This window comes from Odocoileus virginianus, chromosome 15, assembly GCF_023699985.2.
Source record: "Odocoileus virginianus isolate 20LAN1187 ecotype Illinois chromosome 15, Ovbor_1.2, whole genome shotgun sequence".
NCBI lineage: Eukaryota > Metazoa > Chordata > Mammalia > Artiodactyla > Cervidae > Odocoileus > Odocoileus virginianus.
Window position 1 is genome coordinate 1174222 of NC_069688.1, and position 19360 is coordinate 1193581.

The 19360-nt window shown below is 49.8% G+C and overlaps 1 protein-coding gene across 4 annotated transcripts in view; it reads right to left on the reverse strand.

Moving 5' to 3' along the window:
• DENND3 (DENN domain containing 3) overlaps window positions 1–19360 on the reverse strand; it is a 52099-nt gene that overhangs the window by 31053 nt on the left and 1686 nt on the right. For 3 of the 4 annotated variants that reach the window (XM_070476922.1, XM_070476921.1, XM_070476923.1), the window contains exons 2-8: window positions 12547–12826; window positions 11895–12010; window positions 9945–10087; window positions 9637–9748; window positions 3705–3824; window positions 3245–3463; window positions 252–367 (exon numbers count right to left, since the gene is read on the reverse strand). In XM_070476922.1, the coding sequence (XP_070333023.1) occupies window positions 252–367; window positions 3245–3463; window positions 3705–3824; window positions 9637–9748; window positions 9945–10087; window positions 11895–12010; window positions 12547–12826 (1106 nt within the window). Of the gene's footprint in view, window positions 1–251; window positions 368–3244; window positions 3464–3704; window positions 3825–9636; window positions 9749–9944; window positions 10088–11894; window positions 12011–12546; window positions 12827–19360 lie in introns of those variants that run through there. The other variant, XM_070476924.1, reaches the window with a different exon arrangement.

A 19360-nucleotide genomic window follows, 5' to 3' on the forward strand; every position in this document is an offset into this window, starting at 1 on the left:
GAATACTGGAGTAGGAAGTCATTCCCTTCTCCAGGGGATCTTTCCAACCCAGGGATGGAACCTAAGTCTTGAGCATTGCAGGCGAATTCTTTTTTTTTTTTGGTAGGCAGATTCTTTACTGTCTGAGACACCAGGGAAGCCCCATTAAATACATAAACCATCTCTTAATATAAGATTGGAAAAGATACTCAGATGTGGCAAGTACAGACCTGAGCAAGACTTTCCCAAACACACATGATCTCTCTCCTTACCTCTGAATAAACGTCTGTGCAGCCAGGAGAGGGATGTCAGGAACATCAACCTCCTCATCGTTAGAGTAGGTGATGTTCCCATTGTCGATGTTAATCAAAATTAAACCATCAGCTTCCTATAAAATAAGTTTGTAAAGATCAAAGTAGGAATCTGAATTTGTATACATCTTTGAAAACACAAGGCTACATTTTGCATTCACTAAGATCAAGTCATCATTAATTAAATTATTGTATATTTAATATGCACACAAAGCCTTATATTGTCTGCTCCAAAATGCAATGCATACCATGAATTAGGTTAATAAGCTAAAGTGATTAAACACCTTGAGTCAAGATTCCAACACACACCTTGCCTTGAGTCAAGATTCCAACACATGCAGTCAGGCCTCCCCCCGCCCTGGTACAAACACTCCGTGGTCACTTCAGGGAGCCTGGAGAGGACATTCCAGAGCTCCAGCCAGAGCACCCTGACATTCGACACTCAGGGTGCCCGCTAGGCTGCCCGGCTAGCTCCCCACCCCCAAGGACCAGAACACAGGTGTGCCCTGGGCTCAGGGAGCCAACACACTCAAGCATTCTTGAGACGTGTGTATGGCATACTTGTGAAGTCTTATCTGTGACGGAACACACAAACACTGAGTCACACACCTGAGTTCTGCACTTCAACTGTCCCAGGAACACGACGCCAAACTCGCCCTGGCTTTCCTGGCAGGCCGGGCTCTCAGTGAGTGCTCCATGTCACATGGAGTATCACAAACACGTGCCCCAGCACAGAGAACTACACCGGAGGGGACAGGCATCCTCAGCGCGTGAGTGCCCAGCTTTCACAAGGACCCCGTCCACATGCCCAGCACCATCAAGAAAACATCCAAACCCCAAAGGCGTTCAGCCAAGACCTGCTGCCTTGCCCGGACGCCTCCCAGAGCAGGTAGCCGCTAGGAGGACTTCCTTCACGACTGTGGACCGGAGTCAAGCGCCTGTGCCTCGTGTCCCTCCTGAAGGGACCAAACGAAGGCGGTTTTTCCCCTGACGACTAAAAAAGAAACCCAGCTTTAACTCCAGAGCATGCCTATTTTTTCCTCATTTCCAAGAGTGACGTTTTTCCGTTCCTTCCAGGAGGTCTGAATGGCCTTTTCCCAAAGCGTGTTTGTCCCCTGGCGAGTGAGTCAGCGAGTCTGCCAAGAACACAGACATGCCGGCTCCGCCACAAGGAGGGGCACCGGCTCAGCCGGACTGTGCTGCAAACGCCAGGAAAAACCGGGCGACTCCCGAGGACAGCGCGGGCCACGGGGCAACCCTCCACTCCTCTCGGGTTCTGCGCACACTGAGAAGTTTTTGAAATAACAAACACAACACTATAAAATCAACTACATGTTAATTACAATGAAAATGAAAAAGTTACATGAGAGCCCACCCTGGGCCAACTACCAGTAAGCACAAGAAAAAGACCTCCACGATGCCAGTCATCCAAACCGGCCAGCAAGAGGGCTGAAAGCAGAAAGACCGGTGACACGTGCTGGGAGGAGGCAGGAGCCCAGAGCCCCCTGGTGCTGGAGGATGGTGAGCCGGGTAGCTGCGGAGGGCAGCAGCCTGGACATCTCGCCAATGGTTAATCACAGTACTAGCACTGGACCCGGCAATTTCTCCCCCAGGCGTGTACCAAGGTGTGTACCGAGGTAAATAAATGAACGCATGTCCACACAGAGACCTGTACGTGAGTGCTCACAGCTTCCGTTCACAACAGTCAAAACACAGAAACAACCGCAAACGTCCTCAACTCATGAATGGATAAACAACTGTAGTCTCTTCATTCAGGGCAACCCTACTGGGCAACAAAAATACAGTGCTGCTACACGGATGAACCTCAGAAACACATCACTAGGTGAAAGAAGCCAGTGATAAAAGACCACACACTGAACGATTCCATTTATGTAAAATTCCCGTATACAGAACCGGCAGATCCACAGGGCTGGCAGGGTGGCCAGGGCCTGGGGGGTGTGGTGGAGGTGGAGTGACTGTTAACACAGGCGGGGTTTCTCTGCGGGCTGACCAAGATGTCTAAAATTAGGCAGCACAGCTCCACCAAGTTACTAAAAGCCATTGAGTTGTACGTTTTAGTCCAGGAAACTCTGTGGTATGTAAATGGTATCTGAAAGAAAAGCTGTTTTAAGAAAACCCAATCTGCTCTTGCTGCTGGCGATGCCCACGGCCTGAACTCCCCTTCGAAATGCACCCTGTCAGCACAGCAGCAGAAAGAGCTGCCCATGTGAAGCACCTACTGTGTGCTCCGACACTGCCTGATGCTGCAGCCCCGTGTCCCGTCAGGACTCAGGTCTGCCCCCGAGCAAGTAAGTGGCCACGTGATTCGGCAAGGCCCACAGACCCCCTCGGACACCAAGCATGCACCTGCATTCGTCTAGGATGTAGGTTCATGGTACTAATGAACAGCAGAGGCGTAATCAATAAAAGTGAAAATGGAAAATTCAGAACAATATCATGGTGGCTCCCGTCCACCAAGCCCAGTCCTCTGCCAGGAGGGACAGGGGACATCCCTGAGCCAGAACCCTGCCAGGAGGGACGGGGGACATCCCTGAGCCAGAACCCTGCCAGGAGGGACGGGGGACATCCCTGAGCCAGAACCCTGGCCAGGAGGCCACGGCCGTGCCCACTTCACAGATGAGGAGACTGAGGCTTAGCAGAGGCCAGAGGGCCACTCAGGGTTGCAGAACTAGTAGGCAGCAGAGGTGACACTCAAAATCAGCTCCCTCAACTCCAACGCCTGCCCTCGCCTCCGCGAAAACCTGAGAAGAGGTATCAGGTGTGACGCTCGGAGCGGGCCCTGAGCACACCCTGAGGACAAGGAGGGCGCGCTGGTGCCCTGTGGGGAGCCGCCCCAGTCCGCTGTGCCCGCCCACGCCGCCCAGCAGCTCCGCAGGCATCCTCCCAGAGTGCCCGCGTGACTCAGCGCCCTGAGTCCAGCAGTGGGTGCTCACCTTGCTGACCTCCTCGAAGTGGTCCAGGTGGCAGCCCATGAGGAAGGAGGTGGGCGCCATGAGGAAGTCCAGCATCTGCCCAGACAGGATGGGCACGAAGGTGTGCTGCCACTGCAGGGGGTGCAGGTAGGCCATGAAGCACTCGGCCACGAGCGTCAGCAGGGCCCAGCTGGACGAGAAGAACACGACGCGCTGCTCCGTCAGGAGGCAGGCAAGGATCTGGGGGACAGGCGGGGACAGCACGAGCCTGAAGCATCGCGAGGGTGCCGCCCAGCGAGGCCAGACGCAGCGCACCTCTCCTCCGGCTCCCCCGGTCCGTCTGCCAGAACCCAGGCCGCCCTCACCCCAACAGTGTACTCTGCGGTGAAAGCTGGTTTTAAGCAAAAAAGGAAGACCCTCTCTTGGATGCTCCGTTAAGTCAGTCAGCGTGAGACGCTCACAGGTGTGGAGGGACGCGTACCTGTAGCACCTTCTCAGGTCTGAAGCACAGCAGGGGCAGGTGAAGGTCCAGGTCGATGAGGGGGCTCTCGGGGTCCGCTCTCGAGGGAAACACGATCTGTAGTGGTTTCATGTTAAATATCTGCAACAACCAATTTCCACATTGGCTCAGGGAGCTGCTTCCAGCAGAGGCTGAAAGGCACTGAAATTCACCATTTGGGCTCTAAAAGCATCTGAGTTAGCACACACTTTCAAAGACTCATGTTGTCACCTTCAATGTCACAGAAATAAAACCATCCAGAGATAAACAGAACTCCCAGGAACGTTTCATGACAAATTGAGGACCTAATGTCTTTTGGGAATACCAGATGGGAATACCAGACTACCTGACCTGCCTCCTGAGAAACCTGTATGCCGGTCAAGAAACAACAGTTAGAACTGGACATGGAACAACAGACTGGTTCCAAATAGGAAAGGAGTATGTCAAGGCTGTATATTGTCACCCTGCTTATTTAACTTATATGCAGAGTACATCTTGAGAAATATTGGACTGGATGAAGCACAAGCTGGAATCAAGAATTCCGGGAGAAATATCAATAACCTCAGATACGCAGATGACACCACCCTTATGGCAGAGAGTGAAGAACTAAAGTGTTGGGACCAGCCCAACAACGAACCGACCTGAGGGAGCAGTGCTGCAGAAGAATAAGGAAAAATAAGACTCAGAAATAAGGTGGCGATCAGGGGGCTGATGCCACTCGCAGGCAAAAGCCCAGATCCTAATACCTGCATGCTTTTTATTGCTAACATCTACTTCCTTGTAGGTGCTCTAGAGATATCTGTTTTTTACAATTTCATATCGGGGATAAAGATATACAATGCACAGTCCTCAATGTCAAACCTTCAGGCCTTTCATGATTCTGTTTAGCCCTTCAGCTAGTGACGACCTTTCTCAGCAACTCCCTCAAGGCTCTGGTCAGGAGAAGAGTCACTAATGGTTTTCCATCAGTCACATCAGTACTTCAACATCTTGTTTTCAAGATGTTTTTCTACAATGTACTTTTTATTGCTCCCAGCCCTTTGCTTGGGGGCTATGAGAAAGTTGTTCTTTTTCTTCAAAGAAGCCCTGTTAATTATAGTACAGGTCTATGCATAGCATATTCCCTACACTAAAGAGCCTCTTGATGAAAGTGAAAGAGGAGAGTGAAAAAGTTGTCTTAAAACTCAGCATTCAGAAAACTAAGATCATGGAATCCGGTCCCATCACTTCATGGCAAATAGATGGGGAAACAGTGCAAACAGTGTCAGACTTTATTTTTTGGAGCTCCAAAATCACTGCAGATGGTGACTGCAGCCATGAAATTGAGAGACGCTTGCTCTTTGGAAGATAATCAATGACCAACCTAGACAGCATATTAAAAAGAAAAGACATTATTTTGCCAACAAAGGTCTATCTAGTCAAAGCTGTGGTTTTTCCAATAGTCATTTATGGGTGTGAGAGTTGGGCTATAAAGAAAGCTGAGCACCAAAGAATTGATGCTTTTGAACTATGGTGTTGGAGAAGACTCTTGAGAGTCCCTTGGACTACAGGGAGATCCAACTAGTCCATTTTAAAGGAGATCAGTCCTGAATATTCATTGGAAGGACTGATGCTGAAGCTGAAAGTCCAATACTTTGGCCACCTGATGTGAAGAACTAACTCATTTGAAAAGACCCTGTTGCTGGGAAAGATTGAAGGCGGGAGGAGAAGGGGACGACAGAGGATGAGATGGTTGGATGGCATCACCAACTCAATGGACATGAGTTTGAGGAAGCTCTGGAGTTGGTGATGGACAGGGAGGTCTGGCGTGCTGCAGTCCACGGGGTCCAAAGAGTCAGACACGACTGAGCGACTGAACTGCATGGCTTTTTCAGCCAGACTCCCTTAAACTCTTTAATTAAACAGCAAATTGTTCATTGACAAAACAAAGCTAAACTGCCTCCCAAATATCCAGTTTGATTAGCACAAATTCTTGATCAAGCATGTTCAAACCAATCTTAACCAGTATACATTATTCGTGGTTACTACTTACTATGTATTTGCCTATAATTTCAATTTATCAGTCAAAGTTCCTTACTAGTGTGCTAAGTCACTTCAGTCAAGTCCGACTCTTTGTGACCGCATGAACTGTAGCCCACCAGGCTCTTCTGTCCATGGGATTTCCCAGGTAAGAATACTAGAGTGAGTTGCCAAGCTCTCCTCCAGGGGGTCTTCCCAACCCAGGGATTCAACCTGAGTGTCCCGTGGCTCCTGCACCACAGGTGGGTTCTTTACCCCGAGCCACCGGGGACACCCCAAAGCTCCTTAAAGATATGGAATTTGAAAAAATTTTAAGGACACTTTATTTTTCTAAATGATATTATTTTAAAAAGACACTTCAAATTCAAATCCCACATTCACAAGATGCTTATTAAGTGTTAAAGGCTGAAGCAGAAGGCAGACGTGAAGGAGGAAGACGGGGTCCCTCTGAAGAGGTGGAGAGCTGGGAAGAGCAGGGTTATAAGCCTGCCCTGGCCTCAGGCACACAGGCGCACTCAGCAAGGCAGATGGGGTGTCTGACACTGATTTGCAGTGGGTTCTGGAAAACACTGCTTAATCAGCTCCTGCATCAGATGAAACTGACCTCAGGTTTCTTCAGAACAGTCAACAGCCACAATTCTGCAACAAGCATTACGATAGACATGACCACCACACCAACCGGGGCCCCACAGCTAATTAGACTTGTCAGTGGAGGAGCTCAGGGACAGGTCTGATCCAGATGCAGCCCGTGACAAACCACGAGCCCCGGCAGGCAGGCCCTGACTCAGCACTGCTGGTGATGCCGGAACATCGTTTCGTTCATTGACTGAACAGTGCTCTGCGGGGGGCAGCGGCTAAGTGCTGGAAATGCAGCTCTGTGCGCAGTCTCTGTGCTGCCGTGGCCCAGAGTCCGAGGGAGGAACTGGACGTTCCTCCAGGCACACTCAAGCCCACACTGCCGCTGCGCTGAGCTCCGCAGGAGAGCGAGAGGCCGAGCTGGACAGCGTGAGAGGGGCTGCTCCGGAGACCCGGCACCTGAGCCAGGCCTCAGAGAGTGGCAGGAGTTGGAGGAGGGCCAGCACATGCAATGGTCCTGTGCAAGGGACGACAGTGGCCCAGTGCGGCTGGACGACAGTGAGCCAGGACTGCGCGGGGCGGACGGAGCCGGAAGGTGATGCGGGGGAGGCAGGTCTGGGTGGAGGGACCAGGGAGAAGCCAGTGAGGGGTCTTAAGTCCAAAAGGAAAGTATAGAGCTTAAGGATCTCTCTATCCACTGTGCAAAGATAGACTGAGTGCAAGGTCAAGACTGGAAGTGGAGGGCTTCGCCGGTGGTTCAGTGGTTAAGAATCCACTGTCAATGGGACATGGGTTCAGTCCCTGGTCTAAGAAGATTCCATATGCCACGGGGCAACTAAAACCCATGCATCACAACTGCCAAGCCTGTGCTCTGGAGCCCAGAAGCCACAACTACCGAGCCTGAGCGCCATAAGCCCATGCTCCACAACGAGAGAAGGCCGTGCACTGCGGCTCTGCTGACCGCAACTGAAGCCCGCTTGCAGCAACGGAGACCCAGCACAACCAAAAACAGATATGTACATAAATAAAAACTTAAAAAACGAATGGAAGTGGACAGACCAGTGGTTCCCTAAGTCATGCAGGTGGAAGAAGCTGGTGGCCCAGAGCCGTGGTGACAGTGGAAGCAGGGGAACTGGAAAGAGCTGCTGGAGGGGACCCAGGTATGACTGAGAGGGTGCATGTGGGGCAAAGAGGCATCAAGAAGATGCCCGCTAACCCGCCCCCAAAAATTTCCTCAGTAAGCTTTCCCACTCCAGGTGGTAGAAATGTAGGAACAAAGTATTAGTTACTCCAAGAGTCTAAGATACAGAAAACTGGTGTTAAATATTATTTACACATGACCTACGCTCAGAGGCAGACTGCTACAAATTATAGGTAACCCTAACACTGTTCTGAGGAGAAGGCAATGGCACCCCACTCCAGTGCTCTTGCCTGGAAAATCCCATGGACGGAGGAGCCTGGTGGGCTGCGGTCCGTGGGGTCGCTATGAGTCGGACGTGACTGAGCGACTTCACTTTCACTTTTCACTTTCATGCACTGGAGAAGGAAACGGCAACCCACTCCAGTGTTCTTGCCTGGAGAATCCCAGGGACAGGGGAGCCTGGTGGGCGGCCGTCTGTGGGGTCGCACAGGGTCGGACACGAATGAGGTGACTCAGCAGCAGCAGCAGCAACACTGTTCTGAACTCAGGGAGCTTGGCTCACTGCTGCAGCAGGGCCTCAGTGAGCAGGGGCTGAGTTTCTGGCATAAGAACATAAACTGTGATGATTTCACTGCATGGAAGTACCAGGTATCCACATAGTAAAGATGACTGCCTGACATGGAAATCCAACAAACGTTCCCCACAAAGGGTTCTGAGACTGGAACCCAGAGAGACAAACATCCTGCCCAGCCTTGAGCCAGAAATGTACTTGGTGGGATGTCCCTCCCGAGCAGACTGCTAGTTATATATACTTTAATAATAAATAATAATCACAAATATCCTAATAATTTTTCAACTGTTCATAATAATCAAAAACATAGAAAAAACAAGATGTATACGTAAAATCTTCCAGAAGGAACTACCAGAGTGAAATTAACATTTACTATGTACTTTAAGACACTTATTTAATAGATGTTTGTTTTCAAAAAAAGGAAGCATCCCACAGTTAAATTAGTTTGGAAATCATTGACTCAAACAGGTTTCATCACACAGCTTAGCAGTCTGGCATGTTACTCAGCAAAAGGGGAATAAGTCTGTCTTTCTCCAACTTTCTTTAACCCGGAAACCTCCCACCACGAAAGAGCCAATAACATCTCAACCAGTGTTTCACGGAACCCAGTTTGGGAACCCTTGTCTAGCTATTAAATAACACAAGGGCACTATGAATAACAAAAAAACCAAACCACTTGTACTTTACTAACTACACTGGACAAGAAAAAACATCAATAAGTTAAATATAAACCTCATATTCAATTTAAAAAAGGGGGGGGGATTTGTAATGTAAGTAAATTTGATGTGTTTTCTGAATAGCCAGTAATGAATTAACATGTTAACCACCAAAGGGGCCTATTACTAGTTCAATATCTGTTAATCATGCGCCACTCAGCAAAACTCAGGCCTAAGTATTTGACTTTAGACTGAAATTTTATTTTTAAATTTTTAGAAGACAAATTTTCTAATTTATTTCTAGTTTCCTAACCTTTGGACACAATGCATAAAATGCTTCTGTGAGGAACTTGAGAAGCAAAATTTAAGCAAAGCTAGAACTTAAAATCATTTAAAAGAATTAAGCCATCTTCACTGATGTGGTACCTATATACAATGGACTACTACTCAGCCATAAAAAAGAAATAAATAATGTGATCTGCAGCAACATGAATGCAACTAGAAATTATCAGACTAAGTCAGGAAGAGAAAGATAAATACTGTATGGTATCACTTACATGTGAAATATAAAATATGACACAAATGAAGCTATTCATGACAGAAATAGACCCAGGGATGTAAGAACAGACGGGTGGATGTGAAAGGGGAGTGAGTAGGGAGGGCTGGAGTGGGAGTTTGGGACTATCAGATGCTAACTATCACATACAGGATGGATAAACAGGGTCCAACAGTACAGCATAGAGAACTATATTCAATATCCTATGATAAATCAGAATGGAAAAGAATATAAAGAATGCATATATATGTATAACTGAATCACTTTGCTATATAGCAGAAATTAACACATTGTAAATCAACTGTATGTCAATTAAAAATAAATACACCATCTTCATCATGTTACTTTTATTATTTGCAAAGAAAAAAAAAAAAAGATAATTCAGATTTCATTACCAAATGGAGTGGTCCAGGTGGCGGGCTAGGTATTAAACACAGCTTTGCAGCAAAATCTTTTATGTGATTGTCAACTTCGAAATCTTTACAGAACTTCAGATGAGTCAATAAACTGAAATTGAAAGAAAAATCAAATCACAAAATAAATACGAGCATCCAATCATCATCTTCTGCATTGCTGATCAGAGCTGAAATCTCTGCTCCAGGAGTTCCAGGACTTCTCACCACCAGGGGAGTACTCTGGGTGTGGCAGCCCATAAGCCCGGCTGCCCAGCTCGCAGGCAGGCTTTCCGGGGGTGCAGACTCACCAGGAGAGACAGTCCTTGAGGGCGTTGTAATAGGGGAACCTGGAGACCACACACACCGCGAAGGGCACGAAGCAGCCGGCCGCACCCCCGCCCAGTCCCGATGCCTCCCAATGCGTCTTGCCGTTGTAGAAGCAGTACTCGTCCTGGAGGAGAACAACAGCATCATCACTTCCCGTCAAACCCCGGCAAACCCCAGGCTCCATCTTCAGTGGCGCCGGCCTCTCCAGAGAGGCGCCTGGACGGGGGCTGGACAGGTCTGGCCGGTCCCGCCTGTGCCACCACCTCACGAGAGAGAGCACCAGCCTCTCCACCAGCACGGATGGAGCCCGTGGGGAGCTCGCTCTGAGTGAGGTGCTGGGGTTACACAGATGGTAAGACTGGACCCTTCCCCGGGAGAAGCTTGCTGCCTTCAGTGAGAGGGGTGCACAGTTAAGAATACAGTGAGACAAGAGAAGGGGGCCCCACTTAGGCAAAAGGCAATATTCAAGAGGGCTGGGAGCCAGGTGGGCATCGTGGCCTGAGGAGGGGGCAGGTGGGGTCCTCGGCCCATGATGGGGGGATGTCCACCAGAAAAGAACACAGCAGCAGGATTCCTAAAGGCACAGCTCTCTGCACAGCTCACAAAGGGCACAATATCGGAGCGCCCACCATGTGTGTGGAGAAAACATAATTCCAAGAGACACGTGCCCCCAAGGTCCATAGCAGCACTGTTTACAAGAGCCAAGACAGAAGCAACCTAAGCGTCCCTCCACAGGTGAATGGATAAAGAAGACGTGGTGAATATACACAGTGGAGTACTACTCAGCCATAAAATGAATGAAATAATGGCGTTTGCAGTAACATGGCTGGACCTAGAGATTATCTTACTAAGCGAAGTAAGCCACAGAAAGACAAGTTTCATATGACATTGCTTATATGCAGAATCTAAAATGATGAGACAGTGAACTCATTTACAAAACAGGAATAAATTCACAGAAAACAACTTTATGGTGACCAAAAGAATAAAGGGAGAGGGATAAATTAGGATTTGGGGATTAAAATATATATACTTCTACATATAAAATAAACAGCAAGGACCTACTGTATAGCACAGGGAACTATATTCAATATCTTATAATAACCTATAAAGGAAAGGATCTTGAAAAGTCTATGCATATATGTGCATAACTGAGTCACTTTGCCACACAATGAAACTAATACAATATTGTAAATCAACTACATGTCAATTAAAAAAATTTTTTAAACTATGTTAAAAATATAAGGGATCCCCATCTGGGCCCTAGGGGACTATTCCTCGGGGTTGGAAGTAGGCAGCCCATTACCCTGTACCTTCCGGTCCATCATGGTCCCTACAAACACCCCAGGCCAGCTGGGTCACACACAGCAGCCCTGCTCAGAAAACACACCCTAAATGCTTGATGACTGAGTCATCTTCTCCAAACCTAAGCCCAGGGACCTGACGCATATGAAAACAATCCCCGTGCCCTCCGCTGAGGAATGCAGACGCGGGACGTGGTTTATACACACCGTGGGGTATCACGCAGCTGTGAAAAGCAGTGACGTGTCCAACACAGACGAGCTCTGAAGACATCACACCAAGTGGGGAAAAGCCAGCTACAGAAGGACATGTGTCATATGATTCCACCGACACGAAATGTCCGGCACAGGCAAAGCTACAGAGGCAGACAGCAGACTAGCGGGGGCCCAGGGCTGGGGGCAGCGGGGACTGGGGAGTACTGCTAATGAGACCCCACTGCCTTCTGGGGTGATAAACACGTCCTGGAACTAGACGGTGGGGATGGTGGCTTGGCCCTGTGAACATACTTAATGCCACTGAACTACACATTTTTTAATGGTTAAAATAGTGATTGCCACGTAGTGTATATTTCACTGCAAAATAACCCCACAACCTAGACCCAGTTTCAGAAGGAAGCTGTGCGAACCACGTACGTGCAGGGGTCGGTAGTACTGTGCCACCACGCCATAGGTTCTGTTGCCGCAGACGTCGGTCAGCACCAGAAAGTGGATGCAGTCCTCTCTGGGCTCAGAGGCCACACACAATCCCCCTGTAGGAAGAGAAAAGAAAGAAGGAGCCTCAGTCCAGTCACGCGGGGTCCGCCCTGAGACCTGGGCTAACCATAGCGACAGGACACGTCCCCCCACCCCGTGGTCACATGTGGCTCTTTGACGGCCAGTCAGGCTAACTCCTCAGGCTTCGAAGCCCCTCCCTCTGTCCCCCCCCCGCCCTCCCCCCAGCAGCAGTGTCTCTGCCGGTGCTCTGTGCTCTGAACCCTTCGTGAAGGATCAGGGGGACAGGCCCCCAGGCAGAACCTTCAGGCTGCACCTGGAGTAGGGGCTGGGCCCTGAGCCCAGCGGAGGAGGGGTGTCCAGCCTTTGCAGGTTTTAATTCCCAACACCAGGAAACCCCATCAATTTCTCAGCGGAGCCTCCAGACAGGCCCTTCTGTCGAGTCCTTTGGCCCAGGTTTTCTACACCAGACACCTGCACCTCTCTCGCAAACCAGGGAGAAAGTGAAGCCAGAACAGAAGCCCGCTCATCAGCGGGAACTGGCCCATGGAGGAAAAGGCCAGCCCGTGCGCACCTGGGAAGCAGAGCTGCGGAAGAGCCAGCAGGTCCACGCCGTTGGGGATGCTCACGTCCTCGGGGTCTGGGCCCCTGGGGCCGCCGGGGACACCCTTCCCCAGCTCCACTCTGGGCCTCTCTCTCTTCTTCCGGAAGGAGCGCTTCCTGTTCTTACCCAGAGTCATGCAGTTCATGCCAGCCAGCTGACTGTCCTCCTTCATGACAAAAGGAGGCACGAAGACTGACAGCACCGCCGGATCCAGAGAAGACGGGCCCTTGACGCCCTTCCTCTGGGCAACCTTAAGCAGGAGGAAGTGAGAGTCAGCACCGAGGCCCTGTGCTGTCCAGCCCTCGTGGGAGCATCCATGGCCTGTCTTCTGGCCTCTCCAGCCCCCAAGCCCCAGGCGAGTTCAGCAGTGTGTGCCTGGCTTTTCCCACCAGCAGCTGGAGATGACAAGACCTGCTTTTAGGGACTCTCAGGACCTTGCTTCGTGAGCGACAGACCCTCTCAGAGCCTGGTCATTCAGCCGCTGACACAGACATTAAACTGGCCCCTCGGCTCCACGGCTCCGGCACCGTGATGGAGACCTGAGTTCAAATCCCAGTGCCGCGGGAATCACAGCAGATTACTTGGCCCCTCTGAGCTTCCCTTTCAAGAGGCGAGTTCAGGGACTAAGAGAGGGGACCCAGTTCAAGTGCTCAACCCCTGTGGGCCCCCAAGAAGCTCCTGAGCCCCCGCAGAGGCTGGTGTGGAGGGTGAACCCCGAGAAGGGCTCTGCGTCTCATCAGATCCACACAGACACGTTTGCTGACACGTGCCCGATGCCTGCTCCCTGGAAGAAACGCTCTGACAAACCTAGACAGCATATTAGAAAGCAGAGACATCACTTTGCTGACAAAGGTCCATAGAGTCAAAGTTGTGCTTTTTCCAGTAGTCATGTATGGATGTGAGAGTTCAACCATAAAGAAGGCTGAGTGCCAGAGAACTGAAGCTTTCAAACTGTGGTGCTGAAGACTCTTGAGAGTCCCTTAGACTGCAAGGAGATCCAACCAGTCCATCAAAACCCTGAATGTTCATTGCAAGGACTGAGGCTGAAGCTCCAATCCTTTGGCCACCTGATGTGAAGAGCCGACTCATTTGAAAAGACCCCGATGCTGGGAAACATTGAGGGCAGGAGGAGAAGGGGACGAGAGAGGATGAGATGGTTGGATGGCATCAGTGACTCAATGGACATGAGTCTGAGCAAACTCCAGGAGTTAGTGAAGGACAGGGAAGCCTGGCATGCTGCAGTCCACGGGGTCACAAAGAGTCGGACACGACTTAGCAGCTGAACAACAAGACTGCCATGCCAGCCGGGCCACCACACAAGTTGCCTGTGTTGCCTCTGACATGGAGGGACACAAAGAGGGGTGAGGGAGGCCCCGCTGCACATAGAGGAGCAGCCTCCTCCCTCCATCCACATGACCGTCCCAGGAGCCACAAAAGGGGCTCTTTTAGCCTCAGTTCTTTTCCAGCTCTAACTTGGTCCAAGATTTTAAGCTTTTATCTTTTCACTCTTCCCCCAAATAACATAAGGCATCTTCTAACTCTTTCCTATCAAACTAAATACCTGAGGGAGTTCTTCCTGGTGAGTTAGGACTAAACAAACATTGGCGCCAGGTTGATGTCGGATCTTCCAAGGAAGGCATATGAACCTCAGTCTGTGAGTGAGAAGGAAGAGGTGCCCAGCCAGCTAAAGATAGGCAAGTTTAAAGCAGGGTCCTCTGGGTATGAAAGGTAGGGAAGGAAAGAGGTGGCCTGGGCCCCATGGTGGGGATGGGTATCCTAGGGCCTTTGAGGGAGCCTAGAAATGGCATGAGGAAGAACACCACTTCCCCAGAAAAATGTGACCATGACTGGCAGAGAAGGGACAGCCAGCAACAACATTTCAATAAGAACCAGAGGTGTAAGAGGGGATACCTAGCCTTCAAAGGACTTCTATAACAACAGCATTTTCAGTCAGTAATACACTCGAAGCTCAACATGCTCATTTTCATGAAATGTAATCTGAATTCAGATAACAGTTTCCTTATTCTTAGGGGGGAAAGTTAATGCCAAGGACCAGCAGGTCCTTGGTCAGTAGGAACCAAGATCAAACATGGGAAATCTCTATTGTATAATTTAAAATCTTCGTGTATCTTGTCTTCACATGTATGAAATCTTCTCTAAAACTTTCCTATCAAACTCCAGCAGTTTGGACCAATTCACTATGAAAACATGCTGGTCTATTTCCTCCTCATGTGAGATGTTACATCCAGAGAGACTGGGCAGCACCTCACCTCACGGTGAAACAGCTCCTGGAACAGATCACAGTCCACAGTCAGAGGAACAAACAGGCCCTCTCCACACAGCATGAGACAGCTTTTGTTGTTTAGTCGCTAGAAAAGTGAAAGTGAAAGTAGCTCAGTCGTGTCTGACTCTTTGTGACCCCATGGACTAGTCCATGGAATTTTCCAGGCCAGAATACTGGAGTGGGTAGCCGTTCCCTTCTCCAGGGGACCCTCCCAACCCAGGGATAGAACCCAGGTCTCCCGTACTGCTAAGTCGTGCCCAGCTCTTTTGCGACCCTATGGACCCCTCAGGCTCCTCTGTTCATGGAATTCTCCAGGCAAGAATACTGGAGTGGGCTGCCATTTCCTTCTCCAGGGGATCGTCCCAACCCAGGGATCGAACCTGCGGCTCCTGCACATTGGCAGGTGGATACTTTACCACTGAGCCACCTGGGAAGCCCGTATCAAACAGCTGATAAGCTCTTTTTCCTGAAACTTCCTGAGACTACCTCCCTTCTGCAAATCACTTATCTGGCTGCCCCCTGGCAGCCCCCTGCAGACTCCTTCTTCCCCGCTGTGACCCTCTGGCCAATCTTTGGCTCCAGTCCCTCCTTGCACACCAGCCTGCAGGGCCATCTCCACACCCCTGTGGTTCCATCTACATGCATGGGGACAGCTCCCAGGGTCCAACTCCCAGAGCTGGGGCCTCTGTCCCATCCCAGCAGAACCTGACTGCCTCCGAATACATTCAGTGGGTCCCTTAAACCTAGTTTCAAAAGTTTAGCTCACGCTCACTTCCAAAACCCTGATCATCCACCTCTGGTCCTCTGAGATGGGATGACACCACTTGGGTCTTCAGAGCTGGGCCGGCACTGTGGCCCCTCCCTCCGGTCAGGAGGGCACAGAAAGGTCTCTACAAACCGCCAGCTGCTGCTCCATCTGTACCACACACGTTCGCAAACCCGGGGCTCAGAGCAGGCCCTTACAGGTTCACCAGGAACTAATCTTCACGGTTATGGCCATGAGAATGACCCCTCCCACCCATCTGGCCCTACCTCCACTCTCCCAAAGGGGGTCCCCTGTCTAAAGAGCTCACATTACTCATCACCCCCCTGCCCCAACAGCAGTGGCTCCAGCTGCCTGGCGCCAGCCTCTTACCCCAGTGAACCAGCCCCGCAGACCAATCTCTGTCCCTTGGGCATGTGTGCTGAGTCGCTTCTGTCGTGCAACCCCAAGGACCATAGCCCCCAGGCTTCTCCGTCCACGGGATTCTCCAGTCAAGAACACTGGAGTGGGTTGCCATGCCCTTCTCCAGGGGATCGTCCCAATCCAGGGATCGAACCTGCATCTCTCAAGTTTTGTGCATTGGCAAGCGGGTTCTTTACCACTGGCGTGGCCTGGGAAGCCAGACCTAAAAAGATGCCTTTGTTTCTACTCATCATCATCCTCACTGCGCACTCCCAGGCAGGGATCCCACAGCGCATGTGTCCCGGGTCAGCCCGGCCCCCGCACTGCCTGTGCACCTGGGCAGCAGCCGGCCCACTTCCAGGGCGCCCAAGCTGCTCACGCCTGAAGTCCTTGCTCACCTCGATACACGTGCCCCTGTCACAGTGCTGTGCTTCTTCCTGCTCTTTGCTCTGCGGGACAGTGCCCAGCTCATGCCTCAGCCCCTCCTCACCAGAGACCCCTCCTCTCTCACACTCACTGGAGGGGGCCTTTCCTCACCCTGTAGCCAGGGCCACATGCCCCGTCCGGCCGTCACGCCTGGCTCGTCACCTCTGGGAACGTCACCATCCAGAGTCCACCTCCCCTCTCACAGCACTCCTAGAGGGTCGCTGCCGACACAGTGGTCCTGGATCACCCTCGGAAAGGTAGGGTGGGGAGCGGGGCTGTGCTGCCCTCCTCTTTCTGGCCCTGTGGGGGTGCTGTTCATCCAGTCCCACCCTGGCGCCCGTGATCTCTGGAGGCGTGCTCAGTCCACACGGAAAGTTGGTCATTACGCTAATGACTGTGAACACTACAACTCCCACTAGTTACCTTCAGGCAGTGCAAGTGACGTGGCCACAGTACCGCCAACCCGGTATTTAGCAGTTCATCACATAGCTGTCTGTTTTTCCCCCAAAATGGAAATCCCTGTTGTCTTTTCTGATTAGATAAGCAATACAGTCTCATTTAAAAAAAATAACAATAATACAGAAATAATAATAGAAAGGGAATGCCTCCCCCATAATCCCATGACTCTAAAGCAATGCTCTACACAGCATGCGACACCGGCTGATCATTTCCTAAATGTATAAATGATTTTTTCTTAAACACAATCATCATATTTAAATGATTTCATGAGCCTTTCCCCATGTAACCAAACAGTGTGCTGACTCCCCTGGTGACACTTTGTGCTAAGTCACTCCAGTCCTGTCTGACTCTGTGTGACCCCATGGACTGTAGCCTACCAGGCTCCTCTGTCCATGGGCGTCTCCAGGCAAGAGCACTGGAGTGGGTTGCCATGCCCTCCTCCAGGGAATCTGCTCAACCCGGGGATCAAACCCACATCTGTTTCGTCTCCTGCACTGGCAGGTGAGTTCCTTACCACTAGTGCCACCAGGGAAGCCCATGGGGACACTTTAGGGTGTCCCACTGTGCACAGTTCAGCACTACTTTTGCCCAATCCCCTTCTGACAGACAGCTGGGTTGTTCTCAAGTCTTCATCACGCTAAACAACGGGCAGTTACTTGTACATGCTTGAGCATCTCTGACTCTGTAATTAGACTAAACTCCTGAAAGTGCAACCCTTGACCCCAAAGGGTTCATATCACTCTCTGATACACACTGCAACCGCCCCTCACCCGCCCCACCCCCAGGAGGAAGACGAGGTCCTTTTTCACAAACTCCACCCAGGGTAGTTTCCTGCTCTCGTCTCTCAGACAAGAACTTACTAAAAAGTAAAAACCACAACACTCTAAATTCATTAGATGATATAATGGCATTGATCTTCACTATGGGACTGGCTGTCATTTGTGAAATAAAACAGAAATATATATTTTTTTAAATGCTCTAGGAAAGTCCAACACAGTCACCAGTAGCCACATCTGACTACTTAAATTAATTAAAATTAAATGAAATATAAAATTTAGTTCCTCAGGGGCACTAGCCACACTTCGAGCAGCCAGCAGCCCTCTGTGACCAGCTGCTACTGCCACCACACTGTGTGGTGAAGGTGAGCAATACTGGTTGTCATCATCTGAGAAGTTCTGTAGGGGAGTGCTGCTCGAGAAATTGAAAGCCAGGAGGCTTTCCACTAAAAAAAATAAATAAATAAAAATGTGCTTCCATACACAAGATTTATGCCATTAACCTACACTATGAAAGGGGCTCTGAGCACTTTTCCATCATCCTGTGACAGATTTATGATGGATGCCCTCGCATCTCTGTGTCTAGTCTCCATAGCAACCAAGTAGTGGAGGGAAATGTAACTGACCACAATAACTCACTAGGGATTGAACTGTATGCTTGAATTCTTTGTCACTAACCTCAATAAAACAAACACCACCCCATCTAAGGAATAAATAAAACAGAAGGTTAGGACACTACACTATCCTAACATCAAGCTGGATATGTCTCACATCTCTGGGCTTCTGTTTTCATGTGTCACCAAATAGGGATGACTGAATCAGAGATAAATGATTTTTAAGAAGTAAAAGCTAAACCTCATTTAAAAGACTTGGAAAACAGTGGAAACAGTGGCAGACTTTATTTTTGGGGGCTCCAAAATCACTGCAGATGGTGACTGCAGCCATGAAATTAAAAGACGCTTAATCCTTGGAAGGAAAGTTATGACCAACCTAGACAGCATATTAAAAAGCAGAGACATTACTTTGCCAACAAAGGTCCATCTAGTCAAAGCTGTGGTTTTTCCAGTAGTCATGTATGGATGTGATATTTGGACTATAAAGAAAGCTGGAAAAAAAAAAAAAAGAAAGCTGAGCACTGAAGAATTGATGCTTTTGAACTGCAGTGCTGGAGAAGATTCTTGAGAGTCCCTTGGACTGCAAGGAGATCCAACCAGTCCATCCTGAAGATCAGTCCTGGGTGTTCATTGGAAGGACTGATGTTGAAGCTGAAACTCCAATACTTTGGCCATCTCATGCGAAGAGCTGACTCATGAAAAGACCCTGATGCCGGGATAGACTGAAGGTGGGAGGAGAAGGGGACGACAGATGATGAAATGGTTGTATGGCATCACCGACTCAATGGACATGAGTTGGAGTAAGCTCCGGGAGTTGGTGATGGACAGGGAGGCCTGGCGTGCTGCAGTCCATGGGGTCGCAAAGAGTCAGACAAGACTAAGCGACTGAACTGAACTGAAAAGACTTGGACATTCAAAATAATATAACAACTGAAAATAGACCTGAATGAATGATATCCTATGTTCGGTTACCTGTAACATTAATGTTGGTCTTAGAAGGAGGATGTTACTCCACCCCACAACACTGCTTTTTCTCCTGCTCCTTTAACCACTGGTCCTT